This window comes from Myotis myotis, unplaced genomic scaffold, assembly GCF_014108235.1.
Source record: "Myotis myotis isolate mMyoMyo1 unplaced genomic scaffold, mMyoMyo1.p scaffold_m19_p_7, whole genome shotgun sequence".
NCBI lineage: Eukaryota > Metazoa > Chordata > Mammalia > Chiroptera > Vespertilionidae > Myotis > Myotis myotis.
Window position 1 is genome coordinate 52,348,883 of NW_023416379.1, and position 19,487 is coordinate 52,368,369.

At 43.6% G+C, this 19,487-nt stretch overlaps 1 protein-coding gene across 6 annotated transcripts in view; it reads left to right on the top strand.

Annotated features, from left to right (window-relative positions):
- Window positions 1-19,487, top strand: part of BACH2 (BTB domain and CNC homolog 2) — a 359,490-nt gene that overhangs the window by 265,236 nt on the left and 74,767 nt on the right. For all 6 annotated transcript variants that reach the window (XM_036316333.1, XM_036316330.1, XM_036316331.1 and 3 more), the window contains one exon: window positions 13,137-13,391. In XM_036316333.1, coding sequence (XP_036172226.1) covers window positions 13,149-13,391 — 243 coding nt within the window. In that variant the 5' untranslated portion in view covers window positions 13,137-13,148. The remainder of the gene's footprint in view (window positions 1-13,136; window positions 13,392-19,487) is intronic.

The window sequence follows — 19,487 nt, forward strand, 5'->3', positions numbered from 1 at the left end:
CTTTGCATATCTGTGCTTTAAATTACTGGCTCCTCCTAGCAATCGGATTACAGATGAGGAAACCTTGCCGAGAGTGTGCAGTTTGTCTGAGGGGGCATAGCGGTCAGTATTCAGATGCCCGCAGGCTGGCTCCAGAGCATGGCTCGTCACCACTGCACCTCACTGCCTCTCACCATGAAGGAGGATACTGATTTGTATGAAACAAATGCTAAGGCAGCAGAGAGAGAGCCAGGGAAAGCCTGTAACAAGCAGGTAGACTATTCAGAGCACGCACATTTAGCAAACACGAGGGGCTCGAATCATTTAGGGAATGTTATTCGATAGGAAGCAATACGAGTTCCCCATCTGTCAGACGCCTTCTCTTGGCATGAAAGAGAAGTATATCAGGGTTAAGTGCCCATAAGAGCAGACGTTCTTGGTATAAGCATGTGTAGAATTAGGCAAATGGTGGTGAGGATAATCCCTGGTGCAAGCAGAGTAGTACTTTACACTTGTCAGATCCACGGCCTTATTTGACCTTCACGGTCAGTGTGGGATATTATGGAGGGAAGACTGCAATGGTATCGTTGCCAAAGTTGCCAGAAAGTACCAGATCCCACCTTTTGTCCCATCGTTTTCTCACAGGCCATGGATGGAAATCAAGCGAATCGGCCTTTCCCTTGGTGTTTAAGCAGGAGGATCTGGCAAAGATACACATCATGCTTCGTGCAGCCCAGGTTTCCTCAATATAAGAAACGCTCAGTCTGTGCAGAACTACAAGTTAATATAATGTGCAAAGAAATTAGTTTTCTTTGCATAATAGTAGCTTTTATTCGTGGAGTGTTAACTGTAAAACAAAGACCATCCCAAACGCCTATTGCTTCATCTCGTTTCATCTTCACGTAGCCATTTTGCAGATGGAAAAACCACGGATTACAGAGTCTAACTGATATACTCAAAGCCCTACAGCTAGGAAGTGGGAGAACCGGGACTCCAATGGACACCCCCTGTCTGGGGATCGGAGAAGTGGGAAGCAGGTGCGTTGTGGAGTGAGGAACAGCTGAGATGTGTCTTCCTGACCGTTGCCTTTCTGTGCTTGTCTGGGTGCCTCTCTGTGCTTGTCTAGCACCACCTGGCCAGAGGCCTGGCCCTTGTCACACCCTTTCCTGACCATTTGGAAAAAGAGTGTTTTCTCCCCTGTGGCAGTGCAATTTTGACTTTTTATGAGTGAATTAGAAAAGAATCCTTTCTTTAACATACTTTGCATGATCCGAAGCATATCCTGTATGGCGCAAATATTGGATGTGAGTGGTGTGTAATATACGCATCTAATAGGATTTATATTTTAAACAGCATACTCAGTGTCGGGAAGCATTTTGTCCCTGCCTTGTGATAACCGTCGTCATTACTCTGAGGAGCTGCCAAGGACAGGACAGGGACTTGGGAGGCTCTGAGCACATCCTTCCCCCACCTCCACCATCCCTCTTCCCCGACCTGCCTGTTCCCATACTCCCAGGAGGCCATTTCACATGTGTGTTAATATTCCAGCTCCATTTGATCTCCTGGATGGTGACAGATGGTCCAAGTGCTTTTATTTCCTGATGTGGGATTTAACAAACTGCCGACCAATGGGTTATCCCCCTGGTTTTAATCATTTTTAAATGGAAAAACAGGAGTGAGGGTACCCAGACTTCAGTAGAAATTCACAAACCTTTCCCAGAGCATTTCCCGAAAGGACCCTCAGGCTGATGACTCCTCTACCCCGATTAGATGCTGCCTGCCTGGGTGCAGAGTTTTGATTGTTCTAGTGACCAGGTGAGCCATCTTGCAATCTAAACTTCACCCATCCCAGCTTGCATCCCCACAGAGAAGATATTTCAGAACAGAACCGTGTGGTCCAAAAGACCCCGATGCGTGAAAGAAACAAGTTTCCTTTTATTAAGGACCTTTTCTGTGAAAGCTGTATTTTTGCCAAACCTCGGCGACACACTTCTGTTTTCTTTCCCACCTGCAAGCAGCATGCCCTCTCAGGAAGCAGGACAGGCGTTGACAGAGATCACAAGGATGAACAGCCACAGAACCATAGATATCCTTACATACAGACAGACCTTTCTGTCTCAAGTGCACCTGGAGGTCACCCCCCTGAGAAGGAGTCAGGTTTGCTAATCCAGCCTTTACCATCATAATTCCTGGTCAGCTGAGTCCCATAGGCAAGTCAGCACCTAAAAGCAATAACTAGCCCAGGAAGCATGCTGGGAACAAGGGCATTGCTAATATTGTTTGTTGACTTTACATGGACACCCAGCATTGTCAGGCAGTAATTGCACAGTAAACTCTTTTGAAGCTAATTTAAGGAGCCAGATTTTTTTAAGTATAACACTTAGATGTTCTCTTCTTGCCTCCCTCCTCCCTTTCTTCTCCCTCCGCCCCCTCTCTCCCTCTCCCTCTCCCCAATCAGATTCAAAGTCCACTAACGGCCAAGTTCAGTTTTCACAGTCTCAGGTTGGACAGTAACGCTAAAGTTGGAATTAGACAGACTTGCGTCTCCCCTTTTTTCTGCATTTGACTATCTGTTGTCTTTTCTTAGTCTTTGATTCTCTGTTGTGAGTTTTGACTTGGTTCTTTTCTAACACAGAATAATTTCTGTCAGGTTCTGGGAACTCCCCTCCCACCCAAGGGAGAAGTTTTGGGGAGAAGATGCGCGCCCTGTGTTGAACTGTGCACTCAGTACAAATCTGCAGTGCCTTCTATTAAAATGTAAAATGATCCGTTGAGTCATCCTCCCTCTGGTTTGACTCAGATGCTTTATGGCGCACTTTGCATGTCATTTCTCTGTAATGATTTCCCCATGGAGAAGGGTGTCTGATAGAATCCAGGCAGACTGAAGATTGCTCTGAGTCAAATGGATCTTTTATTCTTTTAGTATTAACCCTTATCTCTCAGTTTCCCGTCCTTGCATTTTCCCTGAAGGAACCTTAATGAAGTAAATAGGTTCCACCACCCTCATTTAGCCTCCTAATCACTGTTCATAATTTCTTCTCACATTAGCAGCATGAAGCTCTAGGGTAATATTTCTCTGTCTGTGAGGGGAGGGAAGGGGGCACTGGGAAAAATATTTCACACAGATGCCCTGATAAAGAAAAATGTAGAAAAGGAATGACTTTTCTCTGTCCTCTAACTCCTAATAGGCAAGAGGCAAATGCTAATAGGAAGCAGAGATTGCTGTATGAGAAGTGAATATAAATGGAGAACGTAGATACAAAGAAGTAGCACCAGAGACAAACTGGGAATGACAAGATAGAAAAGAAAACTTGTCAGGAAGAGAAAAGGACCCACCTCCGCAGAATAAGTGAGGGCTTTGACTGTAGTCTTAGCTGGGGCTTACCACCAAAGAACCAAAGGCAAGCACCAAAATAATAGACAAAAAGAGCAGGGGAGGTGACCACAGGCTACACATCCAAATCTGCCAATCCCTAATTCCACTCTTTCTCCCTGCCCGCCTCCTCTCTTGGCCACGCCCATACCCCCACCATCACCCAACCTCCACTAAAAGTAATCAAGTATCTTAGGTGACCTAGAGTGGACTCCATTTCACCCACTGATTTCAAAGCATGTCATGGTTTCATCTAGAGATGACAGTGCATGCCCTATGTTGTTGTGCCCAAGCCACAGCCTTTCTCTGACACCTAAACAGTGTGTCTCACCTGACTTCCCTGGGTGGAGACCCGGACAGAGGAGAGGATGGACATTCCATGTCCATAGCTATGTATCTAATACAACCTGTGAGGACCTACCCTGCCCACCAGAGCACTTTAGGGGCAGGGCAGTGGGAAGAACAAAGTACTGAACCATTGCTCAGTGGTTATGGGCATTCTGTTCCACTAATTCGAGAAAACCAGTCCTTGATTTGTCCTTCCTTCGAGTTGACTCTGTTTATAAGGAGGGAAAAGTCAAACTGTCATTGGGTAGGTCTCCCTTTCTTCTTCACCTCTTCCAAAAGCTATGGGATGGCATTTTCCCCTTCCAGCCAGCTATATTATTTTGAGCATTTCTAACTTTCTTTAAAAAAAAAAAAAGGCCTTCTTAAGAACTGTAGTTAGAGAAGCTTATGTTTCAAGTTTTTCCTAAATTTCTGCACTTTCACAGAACCGTGGGACTAGAAACGCCTTGTCGGGTCACCGGGTGCATTTCCTCATGTTAGAGCTAAGGAACTAGAAGTGCAATTGAAGTGATTTGGTTTTCACAAGAATGAAGATGAAACGAGGGATCTCTGAAAAGACTTTTGCTCTGAAGCAAAAGCCTGGGCTCAGATTTCTCGCCACCTCCCAAAGGGCTTTGTCCTGCATTCTACCCACTTTTACAGTTTCTGATTTAAAACACACAATTTGGAATCGGTTCGATTGGATTACCCTTAAGGACCCTTCTGAACTTAAATTGTAGACTACGTTGTGGGTGTGTGTTTTCATTTAAAACCCAAAGTCCACCCTCCGTAATTAAGTCACAGAACCTGAGACAGATTACTTGAGTTGTTAACCCTTTCCTACAATTTTTAGTTGGGGGTAGCTGGGTATTTTTAATTATAAAATAGAATGTACATATTAAAAGTGCATAAGACAAATACATAATTTAACGCAAAGTGAACACACATCTATCTATTACCGATGTCGGGAGATAAGACATGTGACAGCACCCCAAAACCTCCCTAGTGCTGCTTTCCTGTGACAGCTCTCTCCCCACTGAGGGAACCTCTGAGGCTTTCCTTTATAGTTTTATCACCTACATATATATATCCCTAGATATTTAAGTTATAGTTCATTTTTAAACTTCTTAAAAATCAAATTCAATTGTATGTTATTATTTTGTGTCTTGCTTCTCTGGCTCAGTATTCAACACTAGGTTTTGAGACCCATGCATGTTGTTGCATGCGGCTCACATTTGCTTTGTATTCTTGTATTCTTGCACTGCGGTCTATTATCTAGTCATTCTGCTGCTGACAGACACGGTGTTGTTTCCAGTTGGGAGTTATGCTGAACCGTGCTGCTCTGAACGCTCGCATAGGGTTCCTGCATGCAGGAGTGTCTCCTGGGTGTCACCTAGGAGTGGAATTACTGGGTCATAATCTGTGCACTTCTTCAACTTGACTAGATAATGCCAAACTGTTTTCCAAAGAGGTTGAACCATCAGGGTATGAGAGTCCTGTTGCTTAACATCTTCACAAACACTTGATACTGTCAAATGCTCTTTAGTTTGGTGGGTGTGCAATATATCATTAATTATTTATTTCCTTTAGATTAATACATACAGTCTGCTACCAACAGTCTAATATTTCTTCTAGCTCAGCCTCTGTATCACATCATGACTCTTCATATAATTTACACTTACATATATATATGTATATATATATATACACACACACATATATATATATACATATGTGTATATGTATATATATGTATATATATGCTGATAGTTGTCACTATTTTATTATGGTATATTTTGAAAGTGGATTATTTTTTATTTTGATCTGTTTAAAAAATAAGTGAAACAACATCAATAACAAAAATTACCAAAAAACTGGGCTTTATTGTGATTGTCCCTAATTTTTTAAATATTTTCCACTGTGCAATAAAAACATTATCACCAACTATGTGTCAGTAAATTGAACTTCCTCCTGAAAGTTCAAGGAAAATGGAAGTTTATATTGAAGCACAAGAATCATTCCGAGCTATTAAGGATCTGATGATATAATTGCAAGTACTTCCTCCTAACAACAGCCTTAAATTTCAGTTCCCTTGGCACTAACTAGTACACACGCAGATGGAGTGTTTGAGTAAATAAAGAACATGGAACGTTTTAGCTGCTCCGTGTCAGGCTCTTACTTTAGCTATCCAAAGCATTAGAGACATTAAGTGACAGGCACTGCACTTTTCCATTAGAAAATACTGAAATTGGATTGCTTTCCACTCTAAGTAAAAAGTTTAGGTCTTGATGCGATTGAAAGGTGTTTCCAATCCAAAAGTAATAACCTAGTAATTTTAATGGCACTATGCACTCTAAAGTTTCTATAGACTTGACAACTTTCTTGTGTAAAAACTAAGCCTTCCCATTTCATAGTAAATAACTTTTTTTAAAAGCATGCTTGATAAGGGCAGAATTTACTAAGAAATTACTAAAGAATTTAGTGCTTGATTCACAGAAGTACTAGTATTTATTTAATGCACTGTTTCTAGAGGAAATGTGGTTGGAATTTCAAGTGAAATGGTTTATGCTTTGGTCTTTTTCATTACCTGCAAGGCATATTCATTTCTTTTCATCTGAAACATTCTAGACATGACAAGTTGTCTGAAAAACTTAACATTCTACTCTTTTGTGAATTACAGCTTTTCAGACTTCCCAGTGTAGATATTTTTTCTCTTTTTGGTTCTTTGACTTTATCCTTTTACCTTCAGAATGGTTAGACATTTAATTTCTGAATATGACCCAGTAATGAAAGAGGGAATGAATGCATTAACAAGTAGTTTGCCTTCATTAATACTAGATCTCTTACTGATGAGAGTTGTGGTCTGTATAGCTTTTTGAGGAGATGAGCACACTATGATAAAATAACAGTAACTAACTTTTACTGCTGAACCATATGATAAGATGATTTGGTATATGTATATGTACGTGTGCAGCTGGGTTTTTTGGCCTACAAAAAGAAGAATGAGATCCAGCCAAGACCCAAAATCAGAACCTTTGGAACAGTTCCTTACAATCTGATTTCAGCTAATGTCTACACACTTTAACACATTGTCTAATGCTTAGCCTGAAGACTGGCTGTCAGACTCGTACACACTATTTTGGGCTCTGTTACTCACCACCAAGTATCTCGTTCTTATATCCCATGGATTCTGCTAAAGATTTCAGGATTCGCTGCATTGGGGATAAAATACTGTTTAATTAATATTAGTAAGGCGAGCGAAAAAGGAAAATGGAATGAAACCTAATGCAGTGATAGGGGAAACAGATTTCAGGTTGGCATGAGTCAGTCAAAAACAGGCAAATTGGAGGAATTCCTAGAAGAGCACCCATGATAATCAGGGGATGGGGCGGGCTGAACGATTTCTAAAAGAGGAAGAAACAGTATGTCCCATTATGCTTGAAAAGGGGCCAACAGGGAGGGAAGTGATGAGATCCAATAGGAACATCAAGGCAAAGAGGAATGGAGTGGTGCTGGCGTGGCATAAGGAAAGATTTTCCAGGAATAATGTAATAAAAGCAAGAATATCCTCAGTCAGGTTAAAGTCTAGCAACAGCTTCCTGGAAATGATAGATTCTAGATTTACCATTTGATGAACCGATCTGATATGTTTTAAATGTCTTCTAAAACTCTCTGGACGGTTTAGCCCAAAAAGCAGACGTTCACGGGGCTACCATAACTTGCTTTATCAACTCAGGGGCACATATTGCCACATCCCCTTGATTTTCCCAAACCGGCCCTATGACAGGATATGGAGTCTTTTCTTGAGGCCCCTGCCACCAGCTGCCTAGAGCCAGAAAGAGACCATCTTGCCTGTGAGCTGGAATCTGGGGCACCGTGGATGGCTGCTCCTACCTGGTGGGCAGGCCCGTGTCTAGTGCTATAGGACAGTCCTCAGGACCCTCCTTGGACCTCAGTGGAACTCCACTCTGGGTTTCTAGGGTGACATACTCTTTTAGTGTTTATTCCCGTGGTCAACATAGTTCCCAGAACAAACCTCTGGGCTAAGATAACCAGGACTGGAGGAGCTGGTAGCATCAGTCCACATATTATGCCAAAATATCCTCCTAAGTTTGGATTCCCCATTTCCTAAAGTAATGTCACCTTAAGGGACTTGTCCCTCCCCCCTTTTCCTCAGGGATACCATGTTCTATCTCAACAGAGCTTCCCAATTTGGCATCTTATGGGAGCCAGGGACTCTGGTCCTAGTTTCTTTTCTCCCAGAAGTCTTTGGTTTCTTCCTGGATATTGTTCACCCCATTCTCTGCACCCAGCTCTGCAATATCCACAATGAAAGAGGCTCCATAATTGGTCTCTATAAAGTTACAGAAAGCTAACTTGTCTCAACTAAAGTGACAATATCTCACTCTCATGATCAGTTAGGTATTTCTTTTATAGACTCTTAGACTCATGGATTGTAGATGGGTAGGAAATTTGCTGGTCGTCTAGTCAAGACTTTTCATTTTACAAACATGGAAGCAGACCCAGAGAAAAGTGAGTCATCCAGAGTCCACACAGTGCCAGAGCTGGGCCAGAAGCCCTGCACCCCGTCCACTCCTCTTTCCACGGCACCTCATTTTCATTTCTCTTTTGATTTTGTTTAATTTCATGTTTCACTGAAAAACTTACAGCTTTGTGTCTGTTATAGTAAGCTTCCCTCTTTTTGGTATAGGTGCATTAATAAATGGATTAGAGAAAAGAGGTGTCTCATAAATCTCCTGCTTCTTATGAATTATGCACACCATTTACATCCTTGAGCATTAATTGTTCCACCTAGTTTTGAGTGCTGCCTGATAACAAAATGTTAGGAAACGAAGTCTGACAACGTGTAAAAAGGCACATATATTATGATCAAGTGGAGGTTATCCTAGAAATTCAAGATTGGTTTAACATTCAAAAATAAATCAATGTTATTTTCCTTATTCAAACACTTTTTTAAAAAAGAAAAACTGTGATTATCTCAATAGATGTGCCGGGGTCCAACCCCAGCAGGTCCAGGGGTCCCCAAAGGTGTGGACGGAGTCGGCGAAGAAGGAATGACACGGAGACAGAGTTCAGTTGATCAGCAGCCTAGCCAGGATCTCTAGCCAGGATCTCCAGCCAAGTTCTGGTCTGGATCTCCAGCAAAGTTCTGCTGTTTATTGTCTTGTTACATCCGTATTTATACCAGTTGATTTTAATCCTGTCAATTTCTATTACAAAGGTTAGGGCGTTTCTTATCTCCATTCCAGGGAGTAAAGATTATGTAGCTTAAGCATGATTGTTTGTAGTTAAAGTGATTAACTACCCGCCTGGCACTTAGTTAAGGAGTTTCATCCCCTCCCTAACTTCAGGGAAAAATCCCTACCTGGGGAAACAACCTTTCTCGGAGAGGTGACCTTGGTTAAAACACACAGCGCTAAGGGGAGCAAACATATTAAGAACAGTATGCTATATACGCCAGGTCCCTTGAAACATATGCTGTGCAGATGTTTCTATCCTGCAGCGACTGTGTCAAGCAGCAAGGATGGGCCGGCTTCCGGCAAATTCCCCCTTTTTTATTTTTTAAATGATAGTGCATGCAAATCAGTGGCCACCTCTCAGATTGGGCCGTTTAAAACTCGGAAGAAGACTGGCAAGCAATGACAGTGAGCATAACTATAAACATAGTGGATGGAGTGCACAAGGAGCCCCATTCTTGTAGAAGGTTGCCAGCCTCTTCAGTCAAGGGATTACAGCTGTCCTCAAGTTGTTGGTTTGATTGTCTTTGTTGGTCTGGCTGGCAGGCGGCATCACTGGTGACGGGCTTCCCTAAGCGTCAGCGAGTTGAAGGGCTGCATCAAAGGGTCCATCAGGGCCGTGGTTGATGGTGGTGTTGGTGTCCGAGGAGGAGTAAGCTGTGCCCTCTGGGTCAGCTGATATGGAAGATGGAGGGTAGTAGAGAGAAAAAGAAGAGAAAGCAAAAGAACTACAAGGCATGGAAGTGTTTAGAAAAAAGAGGGAGAAGAAAGGGAAGAAGGCAGCATCCTGACACAGCCTTTTCCTTCAGCTGACCCTTTCCCCGTGGTCCAAGGTAGAAATGGGAAACAAGTCCTGTTGCAGTGAGAGGGCAGCTGCTGTCAGCCAGTCTCTGTCTTTACCTGGGTCCCGATCTGAGCTGGGCGTGGGAAGCGGGAAGCAGCCATGGGGACAGGAGACCTTCCTCAGAAGGGGCGAGTGTTCAAGCCCCTGAACCATTGGGGGGGTGAGGATCTGTGCCCCACCTCTGTTGAACCCCAAGTTCTCTCCTACTGGCCTGCGACTGTGCCTGTCTTAGGTTGCCCCACCCTGTGGGGTCTTACCCATCTTTGACTACCAGCCATCTCTGGGCCAAGTAGGGTGATGTGAGGTTCAGTTCTGTCTCCTTGGTAGCCTATGTCCCTCTGGCCTCCATGCCCAGCAACTGCCTTGGGATCCCCTTGCCTGCTGGCGGGGCCCCGGCATTGATCACATATCTTGGGGAACCCAGGTTTCTTCTCCAGGGAGGGCCCAGCTCACGCTATTGGGTGAGAGACAGATCCATGGTACCAGCCACCATGAGGCTTCAACCTCAGCATGAACAGAGGTTGGTCCCTGTTCCCTGCCCCTGTGCCCAGGCAATAGCTATGGGCAATTGGATTGTAAGAAGAGGGTCCCTCTTGGCACAAGGGTAAGAGGGGCCAATACAGGACAAAGGAGAGTCCCGGAACAGGGCTTTCTCAGCCCAGGATGTAAGGCTCTTGGCACAAGACAACTCCATGTATGGGGCATATACCAAGCATCCCTAGTCACGGCATAAAAGGGAGGTGCCCTTCCTGGAACAGTAGGGTAGGGAGATTCATAGATGCAGAAAAAGTATTTGTCAGAATCCAGCATCCATTCCGATTTTTTAAATAAACTCCCAGCAAATTAGGAATAGAAAGAAATTTCCTCAACTCAGTAGGGACATCTATGAAATACCTAAAGCTACCATCATAAATAACAATGAAAGGCGGAATCCATTTCCCCTGACATCAGGAACAAGGCAAGGATATTTGCTCATACCACTTACAGTTTAAACTGTACTAGAGGTACAGTGCAGTACCAGTACATCTAGCCAATGCAGTAAGGCAAGAAAGTACCTTGAAATCATCCAGATTGGAAAGGAAATAAAATGTCTTCATTTACAGACAACATAATCTACATAGAACATCTATAGAATCTACCACAAAAAGATTATGAAAACTAATAAGCACCAGCCAGTGTGGCTCAGTGGTTAAGCATTGACCTATGGACCAGGAGATTATGGTTCAATTCCCAGTCAGGGTTGCGGCCTCGATCCCCAGTGGGGGGCTTGCAGGAGGCACCCAGTCAATGTCTCCCTCTCCCCCTCTTACTTCATCTCTCTCTGAAAATCAATAAAAAATCTTTTTCTTTAAAGTTAGACTTACACATACCAAATAATCTTTCATTCTACCCCTAGATATTTACACAAGAGGAATGAAAGGATATGGTCATATAAAGATTTAAACACTAATCTATAGCAGCTTTATTTGTAACTAGAGGTCCAGTGCACGAAATTTGTGCAGGGGGAGGGGGGTCCCTCAGCCCGGCCTGCACCCTCTCCAATCTGGGACCCCTCAGGGGATGTCTGACTGCCTCTTGCAATCCATGACCACTGGCTCCTAACCACTCACCTGCCTGATCACCCCTAACCCCTCCCCTCTGCCTGCCTGCCTGATTGCCCTAACCACCTCTGCCTCGCCCCGCATCTGGGACCCATGATTCCCTCCTCCGGCCGGTCGCAGGCACCTGGGACCCCAGGCTTCCCTCCCTCTGGCCGGCCGCAGGTACCCAGGACCTGGACTGGCTTCGCCTGGGCCAGCCACAGCCACAGGGGACCATGGGCAGGTGGCTTCACTCAGGCCACAGGTACCCAGGACCACAGGGCAGGCGGCCTGTCCCTCTCCCGGGCCACAGCCCCAGCCACTGGTGCTCGGGACCGTGGGGCGGGCGGCTTGTCCCTCTCCCAGGCCGCAGCCTAGCTGGTCCCCATCCCTCTCTCCCCAGTGTTGAGTGTCTGAGCCATTACGGCCTGAGGGCGTGATGACCATTTGCATATTAGGTCTTTATTCTACAGGATAGCCAAAAACTGGGAGCACCCAAATATCCACCAGTAAGTAGATAAATGGATAAAAAATTGCACTATGTCCATACAATAGAACACTTCTCGTCGATAAAGGAACACACAATTGATGCATACAACATGGATGAATCACAAAATATCTATACATCATAAAGCCAGAATTAAAAGGATACAATCTGTATGATTCCATTTATATAAAATATAGAAAATGACAACTAATATGTAGTGTCAGAGCAGACCTGTGGTTTCAGGGGCTGGGATACAGAGAGGTGCAAGGGAGGGATTATTAAGGACATAAAGAGATCGTTGTTGATGAAGGATGTGTTCATTGTCTTGATTACCAAAATATATCAAACTGCACACTATAAATATATGCAGTTCATTGTATATTAGAGCTGTTAAAAAAATAAATAAGCATAAAACCACAAAGAAAATAAGACTCATTGTTGGAATTCATACCAGTAGTAAACATTACTGAAAAACTACGTTATGTAAATTAAGTACAGATACTATTGTTTTAAATATGTCAGTGGACACTTTTTAAAGCAAAGAATCTTTTTTCTTTGTAAAAGTGATCTTCACTGTTGAATACATCTTTGCTATGACTCCTGTTGTGATATGTTGTAAGACCTTAAAGAGGATGTGCACCGAATCTGCAGATAATGGCAGCTCCATTCCATTTCTTTTCAAGAGCTTTTCATGAGCAACAGTGGCATTGTGTTGGTTGTGCTTTGTCTTACAGTGGCCAAGGGCAATTGCAATAGCTGGGTACATCTACTGTTAATACACACACTGCTTAGATCCCTTGTTAAATTGTGTATTGTGATTAAATATTTGGTATCTTAACCAAATTTCAACTTAGCAACTTACATGTATTTAAATCAAGAGAGCATTACACATACTTCAAAAATGATTCATTTCCTCTTAACACAAAGCTCAAATGAATACTTGAATTGGGACTGTGTATACATGAAAGTTTCTTTTCAGTCAGCCAAAAATCAAAACTACCAAGTTTTAAAGTATGTATGCGTTTTAAATGTTTTGGGTGTTCCATTAAAGATCTGGCTTCATTTCCATGGGGTAAAAGGACGCAGTAAATGGAAACGGTAAAGTCAGCCAGAAAATCCGACTCTCCAATATGTTTTCTGAGCTCATTGTGCTGAGCATGGAAATGCTAATGAGCAATTCTGCCCCTTTCTGCCTGGCTCATGGCAATGAGACTCAGGAACCATGAAGTTCTTCCTCACCTTCTCTCTGTGACTCAGATAGAGGTGACCCGGCCTCTCTTTCTTTCAGGGTCTGAACGGCATGTCTGTGGATGAGAAGCCTGACTCCCCCATGTATGTGTATGAGTCCACAGTCCACTGCACCAACATCCTCCTGGGCCTCAATGACCAGCGGAAAAAGGATATTCTCTGTGACGTGACTCTGATTGTGGAGAGGAAGGAGTTCCGGGCCCACCGGGCTGTGCTGGCTGCGTGCAGTGAATACTTCTGGCAGGCGCTGGTCGGACAGACGAAAAATGACTTGGTGGTCAGCTTGCCGGAGGAGGTACAGTAGTTTGGTTTGATTGTGTGTGTTGCTAATGGAGAAATATTGGCTTGTAGACAGTTGGCTGGATGGGAGCTAGAAGGTGGACCCTGTGCCACATCCCCACTCAGGGGCTGATGTCCAAGTCACCCACATGTTAGGTTTATGTCATAGCCAGTTTCTATTTGATGCCTTTAAAGTCTCAGAGGCACGAATCTGAACAGAGCATCTTTCTTGAAGGGAACCGAACCCCACCTGTGGCTCACAGCCACTCAGTTTCTGGTTCACTGACTCTTCAGGTTTTGAGTAGTTCACAGCCGAAGTTTGGTACAGTCCTCGATGTGGGATCTGAATCACTGGGACTGTTGCTATGATTTTTCTGTTTCAAATGATTGAAGGAGCACTTGAGTTCCCCTGAGAGCTGAAGAACGAGAGTATTCACAGCACCGTTCTTGCTTGGGGAAAAAGTAAAAAGCAAGCTGAAATTTTGACAGTTAATATAGGATGATTCTAAGAAGTGCAAACTTGCTTTTCTCACCATTGTTGAAAATACCCTACTCAGGTTTCTTAATTACTTCAGTAAATTGAGTCATTTCAGTCTATTGAGGACACTGGTGCCTGGACCTGATCTGTCCAGAGATGACATTCAATTGGATGGTTTGAGCTGCAGGAATTCAAATGATGGGCTTCACAATAATGACAAACCACTAAATTGGCCACCCTTTGAACTGTGCATACAATGTCTCTTCTTCCATCATCCTCATTCCCCTTCATTTTCATGGGACCACGGATAACACTGAGCAGCCTTGGTCTTTGTGTTCAGGGCCAGAATCACTCCCTGTGCACCAGCACAGTGCACAACACCACGGCCACCACCACCACTGCACAGCTCCCAGGGGTGAAGCTCACATCCACAGTCTCCCCCAGAGTTGAGCAGTAATCCACTGAGCAGCTCTTCACGGCAACCCTAGGAGAAACCAAAGATCCCACCACCCTGATGTGGGGTTCTGATGAGGACCACTGGCATTAAATCCCAGGGTCATAGACCCCAATGCCTCCAGAGCCCTGATCATACAAATGAGTAAAGAGGCTATGTATAAGGCAACAGGAAGTGGTGGGGCAAGAAAGGCATCTAAATTCAACATAAAATAAAAACAAATAGCCAGACAAGTAAGACATGGGAGTCAGAGAGGATCAGCAAATCCAGTCCCTTGTTAAGCAGCATCTGCCGTGAGTCCTGCAGAACGGGAGAGTGGCCACCTGATAAAGTGAGAACTCACAAAAAGTCTCCTTACTCCTCCTCACAGCACTTACAAATAGGTAACTAGAATGATCCCAAAACTAGAAGCCGAAGGACAAATCAGTTGAAGGTGATATAATTGGGGCTGGGGTAGCTTACGTACCAAGTAATGTGGGAAGGCCAAGGAACGGCAGCTCTGGTGTGACTGGGTGATTGGAGCTGGATTTTCCTCATCTGCAAGAGTGGGCGAGTACCCATTATTCCGTGGGATGATGAGTATGAAAGTTCTCAGCATGGTCCCTATCCCACAGTAAATATCTGTCAAATGTAAAACCCTTTGTTCTCTAGGTGAGAAGCAAGAATGCCTTTCAAATTTATTCCTACTCTGGAATTCCCTGGCAATATTTGGAAAGCGTTTATTTATCCAAAATGGTCTTAGGGGGAGGGGTGTGAGGATTATAGTTCATTTATTACCTGTATCTCTTTGAGAGCCACCTCATTTGTATGTTTTTTTTTTCCACTGATTTAAAAAAAATTAAAATATATTTGTAAATGGCCCAGCCAGCGTGGCTTAGTGGTTGAGTATCGACCTATGAACCGGGAGGTCACAGTTCAATTACTGGTCAGGGCATATGCCTGGTTGCTGGCTTGATTCCCAGTGTGGGGCATGCAAGAGGCAGCCAATCAATGATTCTCTCCCATCATTGATGTTTCTATCTCTCTTTCCCTCTCCCTTCCTCTCTGAAATCAATTGATATATATATATACATACACACGTATATATGTATTTACAGGTGCAAATCATGTTTTATGTAATCTGCCTCTCTTCAGTGTCTGCTGGCCCCATTTTGAGCCTCCCTGGACCATGTGCCGGAAGCCCTGCCTGCCTGGTTACCTCTGGGAGTCTGATCTAGGCACTAAACCTCTGTGAGCCCCAGTTCTTATCTGTAAAAGCCCCTAAAATTCTGATGTCTTTGAATTATTTATCATAATATGATGCCAAGTCAGTAAAGTTTAAAGGAAACCGAGATATAAATGCACACAGCTGTAACCTGAAAGTTTCTTTTTAGATCAAAGCCCTGACAGTATCTTATTTCCTTGGCATGGGGCACTCTTTAAAGTAAGAGGCACACTGTGTAATCACACAAAAACCTGCTATTTGACCTTTATGATTGATTGTGTTCCAGTTAAGTGGGAATATGCGATGTATTGATTTTCTTTCTTCCTAGCCATGTAAAATGATTGCTGTCCCTATATTGTCTGTATTTCCAAACCATGATAGCATTCTGGCTGCTCAAGTACCTGAAACCTTCATACATAACTAGATACTTCTTTCTTCCTGTGAAACATGAATTCCTATTGTCTGTAACCCAGCTCTAAGTATCTTGCTGATGGGGCGTGGGAGCCAGCCCCAGTGGCATTTTCCTTTGTGGGTCTGTCATTGTTTCTGAAGCCTCCTTCCAGGAGTCCCGCCCCCCTGCTCAGGACACCCCTCCTGTGGCCCCCAGCACTGGGCATTGTTTTCTTCTCCTTGCTGTGTACACACTGAAATGTCCTTGCAGGCTCTGTGGTCATTGTACCTCCTAGTTCAGTGAATGACTTCATAGAATTTGAATTAAGTGGTGAGCAACAAGAAATCCCAAACACTACCTTGGAAAGTAGCTGCCTGGAACTAACTGGCATTTGGTTCATATGATGTAAGATAAAGCATGTGATTAGCCCCTTGGAAATCTTTGAACCTCATCATCATTCTCTCACTGAATTCAAATCAGCTTCTGGCCCTGTTCCAGTCTTGTTCACACTTGGCCCACCTCTACACTCCCCGGCCAGACAGCCGTTGTATTTCCCAGGGGCCAGCAGGACCGAGTCTGAAAGCTCCTCCTCGGACTAAGAAACTTCCAGATACAGACTGCTACCACCCCTGCTCGGTCAGTTTAGGCCAAACCCAGCTCTGCTTCCAGCTGCTGTCCAATTGTACATTTCTACCCCCAAATCCTGAGTATTGATGGGCAATGCGATTACCAGCAAATTAGAGCCACAGTGCTGGTATAACCTCTTAACTGGAAGGGGGAGAGACAAAACTAGAGACCTCCTTCCAGAAGCCAAGAAGTCATTAAACTCTCTTGCTTTCTTCCCCCTAAAATGGAATGGCAGATAGTCCCTAGAAGTTATATGAGTTGAGTGTTGGCTCCCCGTTAAAAAACACTCAGGAATGTGTGTCAGCCAACAGTGGAAGAGAAGACATTATACTTAGTACTTTCATTAAATAATGAAACAGATAATTTAATTTATAATTAGTAAGTATATTTTGTGCTAAGAGATGAAGAGACAGTGGCTGCTGTGCCAAGCATTGCAAGGCCATTATCCCACTGCTCATTAGTGTTAAAGTTGGCTCAACAAGCACCTGCTTAGCTATAGTCACTAAAACCGTGTTGGGCTGGATGCCGACCATGCTGGAAGTGCATCACAATCACGAAGTTCATTCTTACGGTGTGTCAAGTGCAGAGGGCAGGAATGGGGTGTGCTTCCCTTAGAAGACATGGAGCCCGCAATGGGTTTGCCATTCAACCCCATTCATATGGGGCTGCTTGGCTCCCTTCCAAAATACCAGGGGAAGAGCAGCTGTTAAGAGGTTTTTGCCAAGGTCTGATATCAAAGAGTCAAAAGATAACAAGTGCTGACGAGGATGTGGAGAAAAGGGAACCCTTGTGCACTGTTGGTGGGAATCTAAATTAATACAGCCACTGTGCAAAACAGTATGGAGGTCCTTCAAAAAAATTAAAAATAGAACTACCATGTGATCCAGCAATCCCACTTCTGGGTATAAATCCAAAGAAATAAAATCACTATCTTGAAGAGATGTCTGCACTCCTATGTTCATTGTAGCATTATTCACAATAGCCAAGATTTGGAAACAACCGAAATGTTTATTGACATATGACTAGATAGAGAAAATGCGACATACATACATATATACACACACATACATACACACAATGGAATAATATTCATTTGTAAAAAAAAAAAAAAAAAAAAAGGAAATCTTGCTGTTTGCAGCATCATGTGTAAACTTGGAGGACATTATGCTAAGTGAAAAAAAAGCCAGACGTAGAAAGACAAATATTGTATAATCTCATGTAGCAATGTGAGATCATCTATGTAGCATCTAAAAAGAAGTAAACTCATCTAAACAGAGAGAGTGCAATGGTTGGGTACCACAGGAGTGGGGGGTAGGGCAAAAGGGGAAATAACTTTCAGTTATAAGATGAATAAGGTCTGGAAGCCTCATGTACAGCATGCTGACTGTAGTTAATAGTGTGTTTATATACTTGAAATTTGCTAAGAGAGTAGGTCTCAATTGTTCTCACCACACACACAAAATAACTATGAGAGGTGATCAATATGTTAATTGGTTTGATTGTGGTAATCACTTCATAGTTTCTGCATATATCAAAATAACATTGTATACCTTAAATAGACACAATTTTAATTTGTCAAAAATAAATATTAAAAACTAGAGGGAAAAGAGGTTATTGCCAAGGCTCCACCACCTTTCTTTGGGCTTTTTCCCATGTCCTTTCATGGGGAAGGGTTCTTGCAGAGAATAGCTACAGGGTAGGGGTAAATATGGCCCCTTCAGGTGGACCGTATGCTTCCTTAGGTATAAATGTATTTCAGACTTCTGCTCACTCTCTAGCCTTGTCTTTTGCGCTCGCTCTCTCTCTCTCTCTCTCTCTCTCTCTCTCTCCCTCTCCTTCCTTTTCTCTCTCTCTCTCTCTCTCTCTCTCTCTCTCTCTCTCTCTCTCTTTTTCTCTCTCTCCCAACATTTTAGGGCAAATCTTGTTTTTTCCAGTGCTAAGCAAAAAGGACAGCCGACCCAAAAGGATTCTGAAGAAAAGGCATTTGTTGTTAAGCCTTAACCACAGGGTGCAATAAAGAACGTTCCTGTGGTAGCACTGCCAAGCATAGAGGAAATTATGGCATCTTCTTGTCTGAAAGTTTTCAGAGGATATGAAAGCTGTTAATGTCTCTGGGATGGCTTAGGTCCAGTCTTTTAAAGAAGTAATAAGACAGGCATGATTGTCTTTGAACAGTCTTTTCAGTATGAAATACTATTTAACGCTACAGAACAGGATGCCAACAGCATTCTGAGCCTGGGTTTAACTATGGGAGGTGAGATTTGGTGAGAAGCAATGGGTGAGGTCTTTGGCAAGTGGCATAACCAAGATAGGAAGAACAAAACACTCACCGATCCCAGCACACAGAGTCAGCCCTTTGGCCTCACCCATTCACCACCTAGACAAAACTCTTAACAGGCAAATTTTGAGATCTAAGGAGCATCAGTAGTGAGTGACTCAGGAAACCAGAGTCTGGACCTTCGCACTAAATTCATGGAAGTTCCTGAGCAAGCCAGTCAACCTCTTTGGGCTTCTGTTTCCTCACTCACTTATTCATTCTTCCAGCAAATATTTATCAAGGCCCTACTATGTAACAGGCATTATTCTAGATGCTGGGTGAACCTAGTAAGCAACAGAGAGCTTACTTTCCAGTGGAGAGACAGAAAATAAATAAATGTAATATGTACTTTGTTGGATGCCATCAAGGAAAATAAAACAGAGAAGGGGGTTAAGAAACACCAGGTTATAGGTATTGCCACTTTAGACATGGTGGTCAAGAAAGGACCATTTGGGAGGTGACTTTTAAATAGAGGCCTGAAGGAGGTGAGGAAGCCAGCTCTGCTGACATCTGGAGAAAGAGTGGTCCAAGCAGAAGGGATAGCAAGGAAAAGGCCCTGAGACTGGCATGTTTGACACACAGGAGCCAAGTGAGCAAGGAAGTGGGAGGAAGCAGCTGAGAGGTAACAGGGCCAGGCTGTG